Source organism: Podarcis pityusensis (assembly GCF_964106645.2).
Source record: "Podarcis pityusensis genome assembly, chromosome: 14".
In the NCBI taxonomy this organism is placed as follows: domain Eukaryota; kingdom Metazoa; phylum Chordata; class Lepidosauria; order Squamata; family Lacertidae; genus Podarcis; species Podarcis pityusensis.
In genome coordinates, this window is record NC_138039.1 from 24,016,580 (window position 1) to 24,033,235 (window position 16,656).

A 16,656-nucleotide genomic window follows, 5' to 3' on the forward strand; every position below is an offset into this window, starting at 1 on the left:
GGAGTGGGGTGTCAGGACTGACTTTTTTGAAGCTCATTGACCAGAGATAAATGTTTTTGACAGATAGCTATAAGAAGAGAAACATTGATTCCATTGTTCCCCTTCGCATTTTAAAGGAACAAATATTGACAAAATATCTGAAAAAGGAAACTTTGTTGTTAGACTTGTCTTTAAAAGAAAGAACAAATAGAAGTTTTTCCCCTAGAGGGAGACTGTGAAACTGTAACCAACTCCGGGGAGCTTGCAGCTGTTACAGATTACAATCGTGGGAATAGACTTCTGACCGTGCAGGACAATGTATTCAGAAGCTCTGTTGCATGCTTTCTGTAAAACAAATGCCCTACTGGAACAGCTACATGAGAAGACGGACTTGATGACTGATGCGATCAGAAATTTTGAACAGGCAGTGGGAAATTATACGGAGCCCACCCAGGAATTAAATCAGGAGTGTGCCCTGACAGAACAGATGAGGGAAGAGGATGTTACTGAATCTTGGGCGCCAGAGATGAAGGGAGCTGTGGCCCAGCAGGAACATGAGCTTTTGGACTTGACAAATGAACTTGGAAAAAGCCAGATTTGGAAAGATAAAGTTTGGTTTGGTTTGGAAATGGGGGGTTGGATAGACCCCCCCTATGCAAGGATGTTTGGACCTTTCAAGTCTGGCAATGGGCCGTGAGATGTTTGGGGTTGTGGGGGCTCTTAATTTTGGAGGGATTTTGAAACATGTTCTTAAATACCACATGGAGTTTAGTGTGGACTATGGAAAAGGGGCTGATTTGTCGAGAAGGGTCAAAAACATTGTTAAGCTGGAGTTCCCACGAGTGAAAGGAGCAGGAGACAAAGGAAAATACAGTTATAAATATGAAGAAGAGCTGCGGAAGGGACATGAAAGAGACTTAAGGGCCTCGGATACAAGGTTACCAGGTTAATGCGCTAGATTGATGGGATAATAGGGACTGACAAAACCCGGGACCAGGAGGAAGGGATGCTGGTGTTACCATAAAGCACCAATGCTGCAGCAAGCAAAGGCTCTAGCAGCTCAGCCAGCTGCTTGTGGCTGGAAAGCCAGACAGGATGTTTGTGACTGTTGCCATGGGAACAAAGGGGCAGTCCATTCTGTACTGAGCACCGGATGTTAGCTCAGTGTGTGTGTGTCATATGACCCGTACTGGATGTACTTGGGTGGAGTTTTCTTCTTGCTGTTGTTGAGTGCAGACATGATTCTCTGTACTGATGTAAGAGGCAGAAATAAATGATGTAAATAGTTTTCTGTCTGCTTCTTTCCCCTCCCTGGGGACACCAAAGGGGAGAGAGGAAGAACGGTGTGTTCCTCTCATACATCTGAGAAGAATCGCCGGACCTCGCCTGCTTATCAGCAGAGGTTGGGAGACGCGGGGAGGTCGACAGGAATATCTGCCGGTGCCTGCTTGTGGCACATTCCTCTGACCCAGGCAGAATTCCAACAGTGGCAGCCTTCGGATGGTTGCGATTCATCGGACATCTGCATGAGAGGCTGGTGGATTGTCCTCCTCTGCTCCAAGGAGGAAGAGAAGCGTCTGAAAGATGCCAGAGGCTCCACAGACAGCTGATGGAAAGAAGAGGTGTTTTCCAGAGCAACAAAGTTCAAGGTATGCTGCATTTCGGGCTAAAAGTGTGAACGCAGGAAGATTAATTCCCTGGTTCACGGAGCTGCGTTTCAAAGAAAACAAAAGCTCCGGAGGAAGAGGCCTGCAGCTTGAAGGCTGAAGCCTGCATTCCACAAATTTTTGTGGTAGATAAGATGTCTTATTGAAATGCATTGTTGCTAGGTAACGGAAAGTTACTGGCAAAGGGGCTGGACTGTGAGCCTGGGAAAGCGAAACAAAGCCACAGAATGTTTTGGCTACAAGGTTTACGAGCTCTTGGAAGGGACTTTTCAATAGCAGCCTGAGTTTAGCTGCCAGGTGCAAAAAGCACAAACAACTTGCAGTTTTTGCTGCGTGAGAAAGGAAAAAACAACTGTTGGATTTCACAGTTTGTTTGACAGTGTGAGCTGGAGGCTTGGCTTCAAGATGGATGCCAAGAAAGGGGGAGGTTTGCCCTGCCCACCTTCCTTATCCAATGACAATTATTCATCTTGGTCTGTAAAGATGAAGGCCCTGCTGCAGAATCAGAGGCTTTTTGATGTAATTGAAAACCCCATCCCTGCAGCACCAACCAGAGGTTGGGAGTCACAGAATGTAAGGGCCAGGACTGCTATAATTCTGTGTGTCTCAGATGATCAGTTGGTGCATGTTCAGCATTTAGAAAATGCGAAAGAGGTATGGGACACGCTGCGTACAACGCATCAGAGAGATGCTGGTTCTTCAGCGTTGCTGTATTTTGAGAAATTGACCAATCTGAGACTTGCGCCTGATGGAGATGTTCAAGCGCACCTGACAGAAATGAAGTTTCTGCGTCAACAGATGGTGGAACGCAATTTCCGTCTTCAGGAGGAAGTGTTTTGCTTCATGATGATAAACAGCCTTAGCCGCACCTACAAGGTTGTTGCCAGTCAGCTTGGTTCCCTACCGGCCGCGCAGCTGACCGCGGAGAGAGTTTGTGCTGTGGTCCTGAATGAACACGACAGACTTGCTGCACTGGAAGAAAAAGACAGGGGGAGGGAAGAACAGAGTTCTAATTTCCCCACTGCTGATGCTACTGGAGAGCATGGTGTAGCATTGAGTGCTGTCCGATGCTACAATTGTGGACAGACTGGGCATCTACAGCGAAACTGTAAGAAGCCGCGCCAGTCAAGAGGAGCAAAGAGCAGCTCTACGAAGCCTGAGGCGTCAGGCAAAAGCCGTACCAAGTGCCAGGTGAAACCTGCAAAGGCTATGATGGCGAAAGGAACCACGCCAGATGTTGGGAACTCGTTCATAATCGACACGGGCTGTACAAAACATTTGTGCCCGCACAGAGGACTATTTTCGACGTTGAAGAAGCAAAGCTTCACTGTGAAACAGGCCAACGGTCAGGAGTTGGAAGCGACTGGAATTGGGACTGTGTATCTTGAGAGTCTGAACTTGACTATAAGCAATGTTTACCTGGTTCCAGAACTGAGATTTAATCTGCTGAGCGTGTCGCAGATTGCAAAGAAAGGACTGAAACTGTCCTATGATGCTAAAAGCTGCAAGATCTACAAAGATGGAGAACTGTTTCTTACTGCCAAAGAGAAAGATGGACTGTATTTGTTGACTTTTGATCAAAGTGATTACATGAAATGTAATTCATCTGTTTCTAACGAAATCTCTCTTGCAGGGGTGACCATGACCAGTGTGAGCACCAGGAAGGTGACTAAGACGAAGAAGGTCGACAGAGCTTTTCAGCGGGTGTATGCTGATGTGATTGGTCCTCTAGAACCATCTAGGGGCGGTGCACGATTTTACCTTTTGTGTGTGGATTGTTTCACTAATTATTCTTGGGTTTATATGATGGAGAAACCGCAAGAAACTTTAGAAAAGTTTCAGGAGTTTTGTGACAAGGTTAAAAATATGCATGATGCTAACATTGATTGTCTTTTCACAGATGACAAACAAGTTTTTCTGTTACAGAAGTTTCAGAAGTTCCTGGATGGAAAAGGGATAGACCACAAAGTGGCAGTTTCACAAGAAGCGTGGAACAGGGGGATCTGTGTGAAAGTGAACAAAGAATTGCAAAAGGGGATGCATGCGCAATTGCTGAGTTCACATTTGTCACATGAATATTGGGCCGAATCGCTAGCGTCCTATCTTCATGTGTGGTTGAGAAAGGTCTCAACAGAGTTGGGATGTTCTCCTTTTGAGAAGCTGTTCAATAGAAAACCTTCTGTTGCCTATTTTAAGGTTTTCGGGTCTCATGTGAGAACAGAAGCTCCAGGTGGAGTAAAGAATGCCAGAGGCATTTTTGTGGGTTATGAAAAGGGTCTCTACAGAGTAATTTTGTCTGAATCTGGTCAGGTGATTCTCACAAAGTTCCTAGAGAGTGCTCCAGAGCAAGAGCGGGTTGTAGTACAAACATTTCCCACAGAGGATTCTGATGATAATGATGATGATGAGTTTGATCTTATTGAGTTCAGTAGTACTGATGATGACAGCGATAGCTCAGACAGCTCAGTTGTCACAGTCATTGAGAGGAAATCTCACATAATGACTAGACCCTCAGAAGAGGAGGATGAACCACTGATTGCTACTGGTTCTCGACAGAGTCCAAAGGTTGAACCAGTGAGCACAGAGGATCAGAACCTCTTACGTAGGTCTGAGAGAGCAACGAAGGGTGTACCACCCAAGAGGTATTCAAAGGAGTTTGCTAACCTTGCATATGTTGCTATTGTAAACGACCAAGGACAGATTGAAGCTGTGTCTGAGTCAGAGACAAAGGCACGACAGAGAGTTGTTAACCGAGGTAATGCAAAGTCACACAACCAGAGAGGTACATTGGTTAAACCAGTGGCGGGTAGTTCCAAGGGTGGAACTGAAACAACAGGGGAATGTTATAAATATAACAACTGTTTGTTTTCTTCTCTGGATGACGCTTTGCTCGCAGCACACATTGATACTTTAGGGGGAGTATGTTACCATAAAGCACCAATGCTGCAGCAAGCAAAGGCTCTAGCAGCTCAGCCAGCTGCTTGTGGCTGGAAAGCCAGACAGGATGTTTGTGACTGTTGCCATGGGAACAAAGGGGCAGTCCATTCTGTACTGAGCACCGGATGTTAGCTCAGTGTGTGTGTGTCATATGACCCGTACTGGATGTACTTGGGTGGAGTTTTCTTCTTGCTGTTGTTGAGTGCAGACATGATTCTCTGTACTGATGTAAGAGGCAGAAATAAATGATGTAAATAGTTTTCTGTCTGCTTCTTTCCCCTCCCTGGGGACACCAAAGGGGAGAGAGGAAGAACGGTGTGTTCCTCTCATACATCTGAGAAGAATCGCCGGACCTCGCCTGCTTATCAGCAGAGGTTGGGAGACGCGGGGAGGTCGACAGGAATATCTGCCGGTGCCTGCTTGTGGCACATTCCTCTGACCCAGGCAGAATTCCAACAGCTGGATGAAGATTGGATTGTTTTTCTTTTTTTTACTACTAGGATTGTTTTATAAAATTGATGAATGTTAGAAAAATGTTGGAACGAAATTACTTGGCTTTGACAAAAATGTTTAAAGAATTATGTAAGAATATTATGGTTATGAGGAGTTGGTAAAAATAAGATTTAAGTTTTAAGCTTTAAGGTTCTTTATAGTAAGATAAGATTAAAATAGATTAAGGTAATGTAATGACAGAATATTATGAAATATGGAAAGGATTTGCTGCGACAATTAACAACTAGGATACAAAAAAAGGGAGGGGGAGGAGGTCAAAGAAAGAAGGTAATGACAGTTGAGGATTTGAGAATGATGGATTTGTTTTTGAGTGTTTGTGGTGTATTTTTGTTTTTTGAATTTTTTAGTTTGATGTGGTTTGTTTTTTCTTTGTTTTTTTCTTTCTTTTTTCTGCTTTGTTCTCTTTTGTAATTTTAAAAATTTTCAATAAATATCATTAAAAAAAAAATAAAATAGCAGCATTCTGCCTCCAACAGTGGTTGGAGAATGCGACCCAATTTGCTTGCAGGGTGTTTACCTATCTTCCCATTCCTCATTTGTTCATCCTGCACTTTGCAATGTGTTTCCCTAACACCTCCCAAACTGCAAAAAGTCTTTGTTTTTTCAATGTGGATTTGTCAACCAGGCTGTCTAATTAACTTAAATAGCACAAACCTACATCTCTCCCCAGAATGTGCTTGAATCTCTCCTGAAAAATAGTGAGTCTGGAGACCATCTTTCTCTCTCATTTGCTGTTTCTTGTCCCAGAGTAAGAGCCCAAATGAATCCATAATGGGATATTGACTCTATTTTTATAACAGCATCTAGCTTGGGTGGCTACCAGTTTGGGAATAGAGCAAAATGGGGCAACCCCCCCAAAAAACAGGGTTGCAGTTTTTGAATATTTGGGTGGGTGATCTCCACAAGTTATCTATCATTAGATTAGTTTGAAAACTAAAATAAAACGAAAAAGCCCAAACCAAAAGCAACATAGCTAGACAAGGACCTATCTCCTCAGTGACTTAAATATTCCATAGTGTAGCCATCAACAAGCTGATGCCCTCCAGAAGTTTTGGATCACAACTCCCATTAGCTCCAGCACCCGGACCACAGTGTGAAAATCTCTGAATTTTCATTCAGTTTGTTCCTTTAAGTTCATTTTCAAACAAAATGTTTTCTTTTTACCTCTCTCTATATGTACTGTATGTCACTAATTAGAAACGAAAAGATTAATAATAGCAAAAAAGACAGCTCATACTACTAATGGACTCATTAGACATTTAGACCAGTCGTATGTTTTGGACATGGTCATGTTTAAATAAATAGGTGAACAAACAAGATCCCCGCAAAAGCAGTATATAAATAATCTTATATAAAATAAAAACTTTTTCTTTAATGTCCTTTTTTCTAGCCAACATCAGAATACGAACCTAGAAAAGATATCCCAATATCGGCCCCCATGTCTATTTAGCACAAACACTGGCATACAGAGGACCACTTCTTTAAAAAAATACTTTATTATTACCATCGTCTTTGTCATCCACATTACAGAAGCAATCTGTTCTGTACAAAAAAAACCAAAAACCCAAACAGCAATGCAACTTGGAGATCCCCAACCAAACCAGATCCACCAGTGACCGAGATCACGCCTTCTGGGAGGGGCAACAGCTGTCAGTCACCGGAGCAATACCAGAGCAGCAGAATCCAGAGCAGGGGGAGAGAAATGGGGACCTTTTATCCAGAAGGCAGCCTGAATTTAGGAGAAATGAGTGAGGTGAGCAGCCCAAACAGGGTGAGTGATCAAGCAGGTGGAACTGATAGAGAGGCAGAAGAAGCACCAGGCAGAAAGCACAAAAAGAGAGGGGTTGATTTTCAGATATTGTAGGAACAAGGAAGTTTCACCAGCTGATTCTCTGCCTCTGAATGGAAGGAGGAAGGGGGGGGGGAATAGAACTTTTCAGAAAGCTTCCAATCAAAACAAACTCAACCCCAGGGAGGCTCCAGAGCAGCAGCAGGGGGCGTTCAAGATACATCCATCACAACTGGTCCAAGACGAGCAGGTGCCAAAGACCCACCAGCATTTCAGATTAAAAAAAAACAGGCAGCTTTTGGCTGTTTGTTCTACTGCGCTGAGAACCTGGAACCAGGCCAAGAGCCGGACATTTTTTAAAAGCCACATTCATATGAAACCCAAGCCAGCTTGCTTTGTTCCAAAGCGGCCTGTTCGGAAGCTCTGCTGCCTGGCCATGACTAGCAAAGGATGCAGGGATGAAATGGCATGGAGGCTCACTTTGGGGGCCCCAAAAGGAAAGGTTTCCTGCCTGCAACAGGTCAGCTGCTTTCACAGACCCACCAGAGAACCTCCAATGTTTCTTTTTGGCTGCAAAAGAAGGCAAGACTCCTCCCCACCCCACTAGCACATCCTCCTTCCAATCTGGGGAGCTCCAAATGTTTTGAACTACGGATCCCACCAGCCCCAGCCAGAGGGTTAGGGAGGTTGTGGTCCAACAACATCAGGTTGGGAGAGTCTGCCTTAGAGGTCGTGAAGGCGAGGGGATGAGTTTCTGCAGGGACTCTTTGCAAAAGGTTGGGCTGTGGCTTAGCCATACTTAGAGCTGGCCCACTGAAATCATTTAAGCTGGTGATAACTCAAATCCCACTGATCTCAACGGCTCTATTCTATATGGGGCTAAGGATCCAGCCCAATAACAGCTGTTGTGGTAAACAGAGGGATTTCCTCTCATGCAGAAAGTGAGAGATAAGGAGGAAGGAAGGAAGGAAGGAAGGAAGGAAGGGAGGGAGGGAGGGAGGGAGGGAGGGAGGGAGGGAGTTCACAGCTAATGATGATGTTCCTAACTTTTGCTGACTTGGGATTGTGCTTTTTAGGCTAGATGTTGGCAACTGACACCTCCAAGCCTAACCTGCCTACTCTCACTGATGCACCATGCTACCAGTGTGAAGTCAAGCAAGAGGCTGAAGGGATCAATGGAGGAAGAAGCAGCCACATCAGCAGACTTGGAGGAGCGGGCATATGAAGGATGACTGATGCTTCGGCTCACCCCCCCTTCAGGACTGCCTTTTCAAACAGGCGTTTTGGTAAAGTTTGTGCCCCAATGTCACCCACTCCCCCAGGAGAAAAAACTCCACTATCCTGGTTGGAGCTGCTCCAAACGCTTCCTTTTGATTCCACGTCCCCCCCAGGTGGAAATGGGAGATTTGCAAGGTGGATGAAGAATCCCTGATGCAAATATGGCAGCCAATACGGAGGCCTCAGGATGTCGTTAAAGACTCAAAATCCCTCCATCCTCAACTCCTGGGACTTATGGAGAGAGTCCAGCCACATCTGAAGGGCACCACTACGTTGGCTATCCCAGATCTGGTCATTTCCATGGGGCAGCATTGCAGGGGGTTAAGAGTCATTCCAGGAGGGAGGAGAGCTGAAGGTGGAGGGATGGCTAAGCAAGCATTTAAAAGGAAGGAAAAGAAAGTGAGGCAGGGGCTGTTGAGAAAGCGGCCACCAGCCTACTGCCAACCCCCAACACGTACCCCATGAGATTGAGATGTCATGCCATGGCATAGTGACATTCCCAGGGGAAGGGGGGCAATGTGGTGTAAAACGGCAGCCACTGGGCCTCTGGCAGAACTTAAAGCAGCAGGAATTAAAAGAAGGAAAGTGTCATTTTGCAGAGGGATGGGAGACCACATCACTGTCCTCCACTTACAGCAGTGAAAAGTAAAAGGAAGAGGGGGGAAATGGGGAAGCCGCTGCTCCCACTGCTTTTCCCAGTGGGTGGGGGACTGGGGCGTTTTGGCTCAGCCCTAATTCCATCTTCCAAGGGGGTAGGAGAATGAAGCCTGGTGGAGACTGGCTGTAAAGAGCCTCCAAACTCTGCCCACTGAGCCTCTGCTTTGATGGCCGAAGGGCAAGGCACAAGACCCCTCTCCTCTGGCCTGCACACTCCTTCCAAGTTAAAAGACAACACAACAGTGGAGCAACTGAATCAGACACCCACTTCTGGGCTGGCGATGGGGTGGGGGCACCCCGCTACAGGGCCTTGGGCCGGGCGTTGAGGCGGATGACTTCCCTGAAGTCCCGGACAAACTCGCGCAACCGGTCCAGGTAGGGGTTGACGTTCTCCTCCATCCATTCCTCCACCGTGTCTGGGAAGTAGATGCTCTCCATGCGGGAGCGGAAGCTCTGGACAAAGTTCTCCCAGTCCTCGTGGACTCTGGGGTGGGGGGAAAGAGCCCAAGAGAGTCAGGAAGGAAGGATGGTGGCGGGAATGCCCCCCCCCCGGGAACATGTGGCACAATGCTCAAAGGCTTGGCAAGGGAAGGGCACTGGGTTCAACTCCCAGCTGGCCTCTTCAGTTAAGGATTTCCAATACAGTGGTACCTCTGGTTAAGAACTTAATTCGTTCTGGAGATCCGTTCTTAACCTGAAACTGTTCTTAACCTGAAGCACCACTTTAGCTAATGGGGCCTCCTGCTGCTGCTGGAGCACGATTTCTGTTCTCATCCTGAAGCAAAGTTCTTAACCTGAGGTACTATTTCTGGGTTAGCGGAGTCTGTAACCTGAAGCGTCTGTAACCCGAGGTACCACTGTACCAGGAAGCACGTGGATGGGGAGGTACCCCCTCCCCAGATGCCATGGATAGATGCTGCTGCCCCCCAGACAAAGGAGAGGGCTGAGCTAGATGGGCAAATCTTCACATGTTCAGTCCACTCAGCGTCTAAATGGCAGGCAGAGTTTTTCTGTGTATGAGAGAGCTTCTTTGACTGATACGTTAACTCTCCATTCCTTGAGACTTTCTAGGCTATATCCCTGTATTAATACAGATCATCAAAAAGCAATTCAGAATTGATTGCTTTGGCTCTGGGTAGTATTGCTTTTACAGAGTTAAGGCTTAGTGCTCTTCCTTCTGCCTTTCTGGATAGCCACTAGGGCTGGGTGAGATATATATATATCCTGGCAATATATAGTGAATCATGATGTATGTGTGTGCTGTACAAAAATCACAATGTGGGAATGACAGTGAAGCCAGCCAATGCTTCTACATAGCTCCATCCTTATTTCAGACATCGTAATATATCAATATATTGTGATATTTAGCTGGTGATATATCACGAAGTTGAAAACCTATCGCCCAGCCCTAATGGGCACGGTAAGAAACTACCTTTGGAGCAGCATTTATGTGTGTTTTATGTAAAACAGCTACAGAAGACAATGCTCAGTGCATTACCTAGCATCCTCTATATAAAGATTATTGTGAAAAATGTCCAAGTTCAGCTGCAAAAAAACAACCTTTTGCCAAACATCTGCCCTCTCGAAGATTTGGACCAGCATCCAAACCATCTGCACCAGTTGGGGCTGATGGGAGTTGTAGTCAAAGACATTTGGAGGGCACCAGGTTGGCAAAGGCTGACCTAGAATGCAATGTCCCTTCCTGTCTGTTTGCAATGGCAAATGACCATGTACTCATAAAACACACGCAACTTCCCCAGCTGGTACTCAATAGTTAGGAATGGTGAAGGAATGTGACTCAGTTCACATAGAAAGGTGACTCTACCTAATTCTCACTTCCTGTAACTATATGCGGACAGAAGCATGACCATCCTTTGCAATGTTTGCTTCTCTGAATTTAGCAATGTCAAGTAACATGTACAAAAGTCAAGTAACATGTACAAAAATGTGCATGTACTAACTAGGGTAAAGTGTGCATAAAAAGGCATATAATTACTGAAAATAACACAGAAATGTATTAAGTATATTTTAGATGAAGTTTGCACTGAACTAGTGGATTTTCATGGGGACATTAAAAGAAAAAGAATTCGTGAACTGATGTGGAAACTGAACATAGATAAATGAGAAACTGAGAGAAACTGTGATTGACAGATTTGCCTGTTCCTAGTCAAGAGAGGTCTCGGTTTATATAGTGTCGTGGCTAGTGTTGGACTAGGACCTGGAAGAGACCAGGGTTCAAATCTACACTCAGCCATGAGGCTTACTAAGTGACCTTGGGACTGTCACTCACTCTCAGCCTAACCTACCTCACAGGTTTGTTGTGAGGACTAAAATGGGGAGGCAGGGAAAGCACATATGCCACCTTGAGCTCCTTGGAGGAAAAGGGAGGATATAAATGCAGTAAATAAATAAATAAATAAATAAATAAATAAATAAAGGACTGAGCCCCCACCCCCTTGCCTTCCCACCCCACCCCTCAATCACTTGCAGGGTGGGTGTGCTCACTCACTTGAGAACTTTGCTACCAAAGCTCTCCAGGTTACGAGGGTTTCCAAACTGGTGCTTCCGATGGTAAGGACTGAACCATCCCTTGACAGAGCTGTCATGCACAGGGAGAGAAGAAAGAAAGAGAAACCCCATTAAGCAGCCAAACAAAGACCGACCTGGCAATGCATCAAAACACTCAAAGCTATGATAGCTCAGTTGGCTAGAGATGCCAAGGTTGTAGTTTCAATCCCCATAAGGAACAGCTGCATATTCCAACGTTGCAGGGGGTTGGACTAGATTATCCTCAAGGTCCCTTCTAACTGTATGATTCTATGACTCAGGCAATGAAACTTCCATGACTCCTAACTCAGCAGCATTAGGGACACTAAAAATGCATCCTTTAAACAGCAGCCAAAATTCCCTTTATTACTGGTCCAATTTAGTTTCTCCCCCTATGAGGAGGGGAGTGTTTTCAAGATGGCGGATGTCTTTACCTAACGCTATTTCTTCTGGGGGTGAGAAATGTGGGTTGCTGATACATTAAGGCTAAAAGCAAAACAGGGAAAGTGCCACAGCTTAGCGGCAGAGCAACTGCCAACAGTACTGTGCTAGACTGACCAATTGGTCAGACTAAGGCAGTTTCCTTGTCTAATTTTCTGCAGTCCCTGGAAGCAGAAGTAAAACAGTGGGTCCACATGGCTGTTGAGGTGCTTCCAGACAAAGGGCTCAGCAAAGGGGGGGGGGGGGAAGACCAAGGCCAAAATTTCACACACACACACACACACACACACACAGTCTTTGTACTGCCTTCCCAAAGGTATGCAAGATGCTGGGCTTTGGGAAGGAGGCACGAAGCTCTGGCAACATCCTAAAGTTCTCCCCACCTCCTTCCCAAATCTGGGAAAGCACTAACTAGGCTTTGGGAATGTGCCTCACCTACCAGCTTTGGGAAGGCACCGTGAGGGTTGGGGTGGTGGTCAAATGTTGCTGAGGGCCACCAAAAAGGCTTCAAGGGCCACATGCGGCCCTTGAGACACATGTTGGACCATCCTGGTCTGCACTTAAGGGTATACACCACTTTTTTTGGGGGGGTGTACATCTCTATGTTCTGCTCACAGAGAGGGTGAGACAGTGTTGCAACACCCCCCTTTTGACACACACACCCCTGTCTTGACAGGTGCTTACCACCACCATTTTAGCACCCTCCTTGTGTGTGCGTGGCTACTGACTTGGAGTCTGCACACATGCGTTAGTTGCGCTATTCCACCAAAGCGCAATTGCACAGCTCCCAAAACAATGTCTTTCCATTTATCTTAGCCAGTTGCATTATCTGGTTTGTTTTGCTGACCTATATTCTAAAGGAGGTTGAGTTTGAAGCTTTGCATCTTGAACCTGAATGCTGCACTGCTACCCTCTTCTCACCTTTGGGGATGCTTGATTTACAACTCTTCCCTGAACTTCTATCCTGATCTTTGTTGCCCAGCTTTTCCTGCAGTTTAGTGGCTCAACTTAAAATTTCCTGTTGTTCTCTGGCTGGAAGGCTAGCAAAACAGTTTCAGATCATCTTCTGTTGACTCTGGCCAATGTCTAAAGAAGGCCTGCAATCCAGGGCAAGAAGGGTCTCAGCCTGCCTTCCATATAAACATTCCCGGGGATCGGACTGCCAGTACGGACTTTTAATTGTCAGTTTCAGAACTAGAATGTTATTACATTGTAATTGTGCTATTGATATGTATAAATAGGTACGACTTAAGAAGCAAAGCAAACAGCAGTGTGTGAAGGCTGAGACAGCTTGTTCCAGGAAAGGAAGCTAACTGATTGTTTTAAAGGTTTGTTTGCTTCCTTTTATATTTAGAACAGGAACTCTGGGTAACACAGGCTCTGCTTCCTCTCTTCCCTCAACCCAGCAGGATATTCCACAGCTCCTGCTGTGTCCTACACACCCTAAAATCGCATCCAGAGGATTAAGAAGAACTGCAAAGTTGGAAAGGACCTCAAGGGGCATCTAGTCCAACTCCTTGCAATGCAGGACTCCTAGCTCCAGAATCCCTGACAGATGAACATCCAACCACTGTCAAAACAGCTCTTACAGTCAAAAAGCTCTTCCTATTGTTTAGTCGGCATCTTCTTTCTTGCCATTTAAATCCACTGATTCAGGTCCTACCCTCTAGAGCAGCAGAAAGCAAGCTTATAATAATAATAATTTATTATTTATACCCCGCCCATCTGGCTGGGTTTCCCCAGCCACTCTGGGAGGCTTCCAACAAAGTATTAAAATACAGTAATGTGTTAAACATTAAAATCTTCCCTAAAGAGGGCTGCCTTCAGATGTCTTCTAAAAGTCCGGTAGTTGTTCTTCTTTTTGACATCCGGTGGGAGGACGTTCCACAGGGCGGGTGCCACTACCGAGAAGGCCCTCTGCCTGGTTCCCTGTAACTTGGCTTCTTGCAGTGAGGGAACCGCCAGAAGGCCCTCAGCACTGGACCTCCATGTCCGGGCAGAACGACGGGGGTGGAGACACTCCTTCAGGTATACTGGACTGAGGCCGTTTAGGGCTTTAAAGGTCAGCACCAACACTTTGAATTGTGCTCGGAAACGTACTGGAAGCCAATTCTCCATCTTCCATGGGACCACCCTTTAGATATCTGAAGCTGGCTGTGATATTACCTCTCGGTCTTCTCTCCTCCAGGCAAAACATCCCCAATTCCCTCAACTGTTCCACATAAACAAGGCTTGGCTTCCAGAACCTTGAGCATCTTGGTCACCCTCCTCTGCAGAGGGTTCCTGCTTGTCAATATTCTTCTTAAACTGTGGTGCCCAGAACTGGACACAGCACTCCAGGTGGGGTCTCACCAAGGCAGAATAGAGTAGGACTATTACTTTCCTTATCTGCAGCTCTTTTTATTTAAGGGGCCGTGCAGGTATGCAGCAGCCGTAAGGGAAAGTAATTAATTAGGGCGAACCTTAAAATTAAGGCTAAAAACAGTTAAGAATGTAAGACGCCTGTTCAATGTTCCCATATTTCTTCTAATACATCATGGAACTGTTGGAGAGGTTGTGGGGACAAAGGGACTCCCCCCACCAATCTATGATGTGAATACCCTTGCTTCATTCCACAATGAAACTTATCAGGAGATATCAAAGCTTATTTAAACACACATTCAAATCTCCCTCCATTTATCCCTAGCGAAATATGCGAACTACGAAGACATTTTGCCAAAAGGATCTTTTGACATGAATGCTGGCAGCTGCCAGGAACTCTACAGCACAACAGTGGAAATCATTTTTAAAACCTGACTATATCATTAGAGTACAAAAATATCTTGAATTTAGTTATTGCAGAAGAAATGCCACACAAGTTCTGGGTCTCTAAGGAACAGGAAGATCCTGATCACTTCTATTCCATACGGTGGGATTTTATTTCATATAGTTAAGTTTCAGCATTACAGGTTTCTCTCCCCATGCTGCCTAAAGAAATATGACTGCCGTTATTTTAGACTGGGTGTTATTATTTAACATGTTTAGGTTTCGAACGCCCTGCCTTTAGCTGGAGTTATTATGGATTTTTTGTTCTTGTTTACTTGTCTCTGTGTTTCCATAGTAATTTGAAAACTAATAAAAATTACTTTTTTAAAAATAATAATGTTAAGAATAGTCCTGCTGGATGAAGTGCAGGCTCATTTAGCCCCAGAGGCCAATGAGATGCCTCTTTGGGGAAACCCACAAGCAAGTCCTGAGCGCAGCAGCCCTCTGCCCTCCTGCAATTCCTGGTACCTGGTATTGTGAAGCATCCTGTTTCCACTAGTGGAGGTAGAACACAGCCGTTGTGGCTAGTAGCCACGGATAGCTGCTTTATCCCCCATGAGCACACACTGCTGTGATTTTCAGCAAATGTTGTGTTCTTCCGTTCTCCCCATTTTCCAACCGCCTTCTCCTGCTGTCAGCTCCCTCCGCATCCTGCTTCAGTAAACAAGAATCCTGGACAGCAGACAGATTTCCTAGTTTTTGTTGTCAACATGGGAGCACAAATGAACATCCACCTCGTTTGTAAGGCGGGATAGAACACAGGGTGGCTATGGGACAATTCCGAAAAGGTCGTTTGTGGAGGTAAGGAATACTATATCGTGTCATCCCAAAAGGTTTTCTGTCCCCAAGCTACTTGCAACACAGGTGCTGCTACCCCCCCTTTCCATTTAGACCAGCACCCTTGAGGGGGGTAGCAAATTTAAGGGGAAAGCTGCCTTGCATCACAGCCTCCCTGTACATTTAAAGTGCCTGGTTTCTTCCAAGGAATCTTGGGAACTGTGTTTTGATAAGGGTGCTATGAGGGGTAAAGTACAGTTCCCAGGATTCTTTGGGGGAAAGTCCTATGCTTTACGTGTGCTTTCCACCACCTACTTAAACATTATTTTCTTTGTTTAAGCAAAGCGATCCTGGCAAAAGTTACATGTGTCTTAATCCATTTTTAGATTATTGTTGCTTGTTTTTGGTTTCAATGCTTTTTAAATACCTGCTTTTTAGACTGTCATTCATTGATTATTTTAATGCTTTCTTTTATGTAAGCTATTTTGAAGCTTTATTATAATCAAGGGGCATGTAGATTTTGTTAAATAGATACGTTTAGATTTATTTATTATTTTATGGCGGTGGAAGGAACCTTGGTTTCACCCTGACATGCACATACACATGGCTGCAGAGCCTCCCTGCCACCATTCCAGATCTCCTTACCTTTCTTCTTCCAGGACTTTGATGACGGAGTCTCTTAGCTGCCCCGTGACCTGTTCCACCATACGGTAGATATCAGAACCTGGAAATGCCCCATTGCCATCACTAATGAAAAACACAGGAAGGGCGGGGTGGGGAGAGAAATGTTGAAGCACCACAGATGCTGAGTTAGATGTGTACAAATGGCTGCCAGCTCGCCCCCAGCTAAATCTCTACGCACTTGCTCACATAAGAACATTAGAAGAGCCTGCTGGAGCAAACCAGTGGCCCATCCAGTCCAACATCCTGTTCCTATCGTGGCCAACCAGATGCTTCAGTGGGAAACCAGCAAGCAGGATTCAAGCACAGGAGCATTCGCCCCTCCTCTGGTTCCCAGCAAATGGTATTCATAAGCATTGCTGCCTTCAAATGTGGAGGCAGAGTATAGCAATCTTGGTTGCTAGCCGTTAATAGTCTCTGCCTGCATGAATTTGTCCAATCCTCTTTTAAAGCTGTGCCAGATTTAGGAAATAATGCCGATGATGATGATGAATAGTAAGACCTATATTTACTGTAAATGGGTACCTCCCAAAAACATCCATTTTAAAAGCAACTGTACCAAAATAAATTATTGTGAAAATAAGA

At 45.3% G+C, this 16,656-nt stretch overlaps 1 protein-coding gene across 6 annotated transcripts in view; it reads right to left on the reverse strand.

Moving 5' to 3' along the window:
* Nucleotides 1-6,573: 6,573 nt before the first annotated feature.
* The window catches only part of LOC308463378 (hexosaminidase D-like), a 40,305-nt gene continuing 30,222 nt past the window's right edge, over nt 6,574-16,656 (reverse strand). For 4 of the 6 annotated variants that reach the window (XM_080981710.1, XM_080981709.1, XM_080981711.1 and 1 more), the window contains 3 exons: nt 16,036-16,137; nt 11,330-11,419; nt 6,574-9,304 (listed from right to left, as the gene is read on the reverse strand). In XM_080981710.1, the coding sequence (XP_080837836.1) occupies nt 9,121-9,304; nt 11,330-11,419; nt 16,036-16,137 (376 nt within the window). In that variant the 3' untranslated portion in view covers nt 6,574-9,120. The remainder of the gene's footprint in view (nt 9,305-11,329; nt 11,420-16,035; nt 16,138-16,656) is intronic. The other 2 variants (XM_080981708.1, XR_013979564.1) reach the window with 2 other exon arrangements.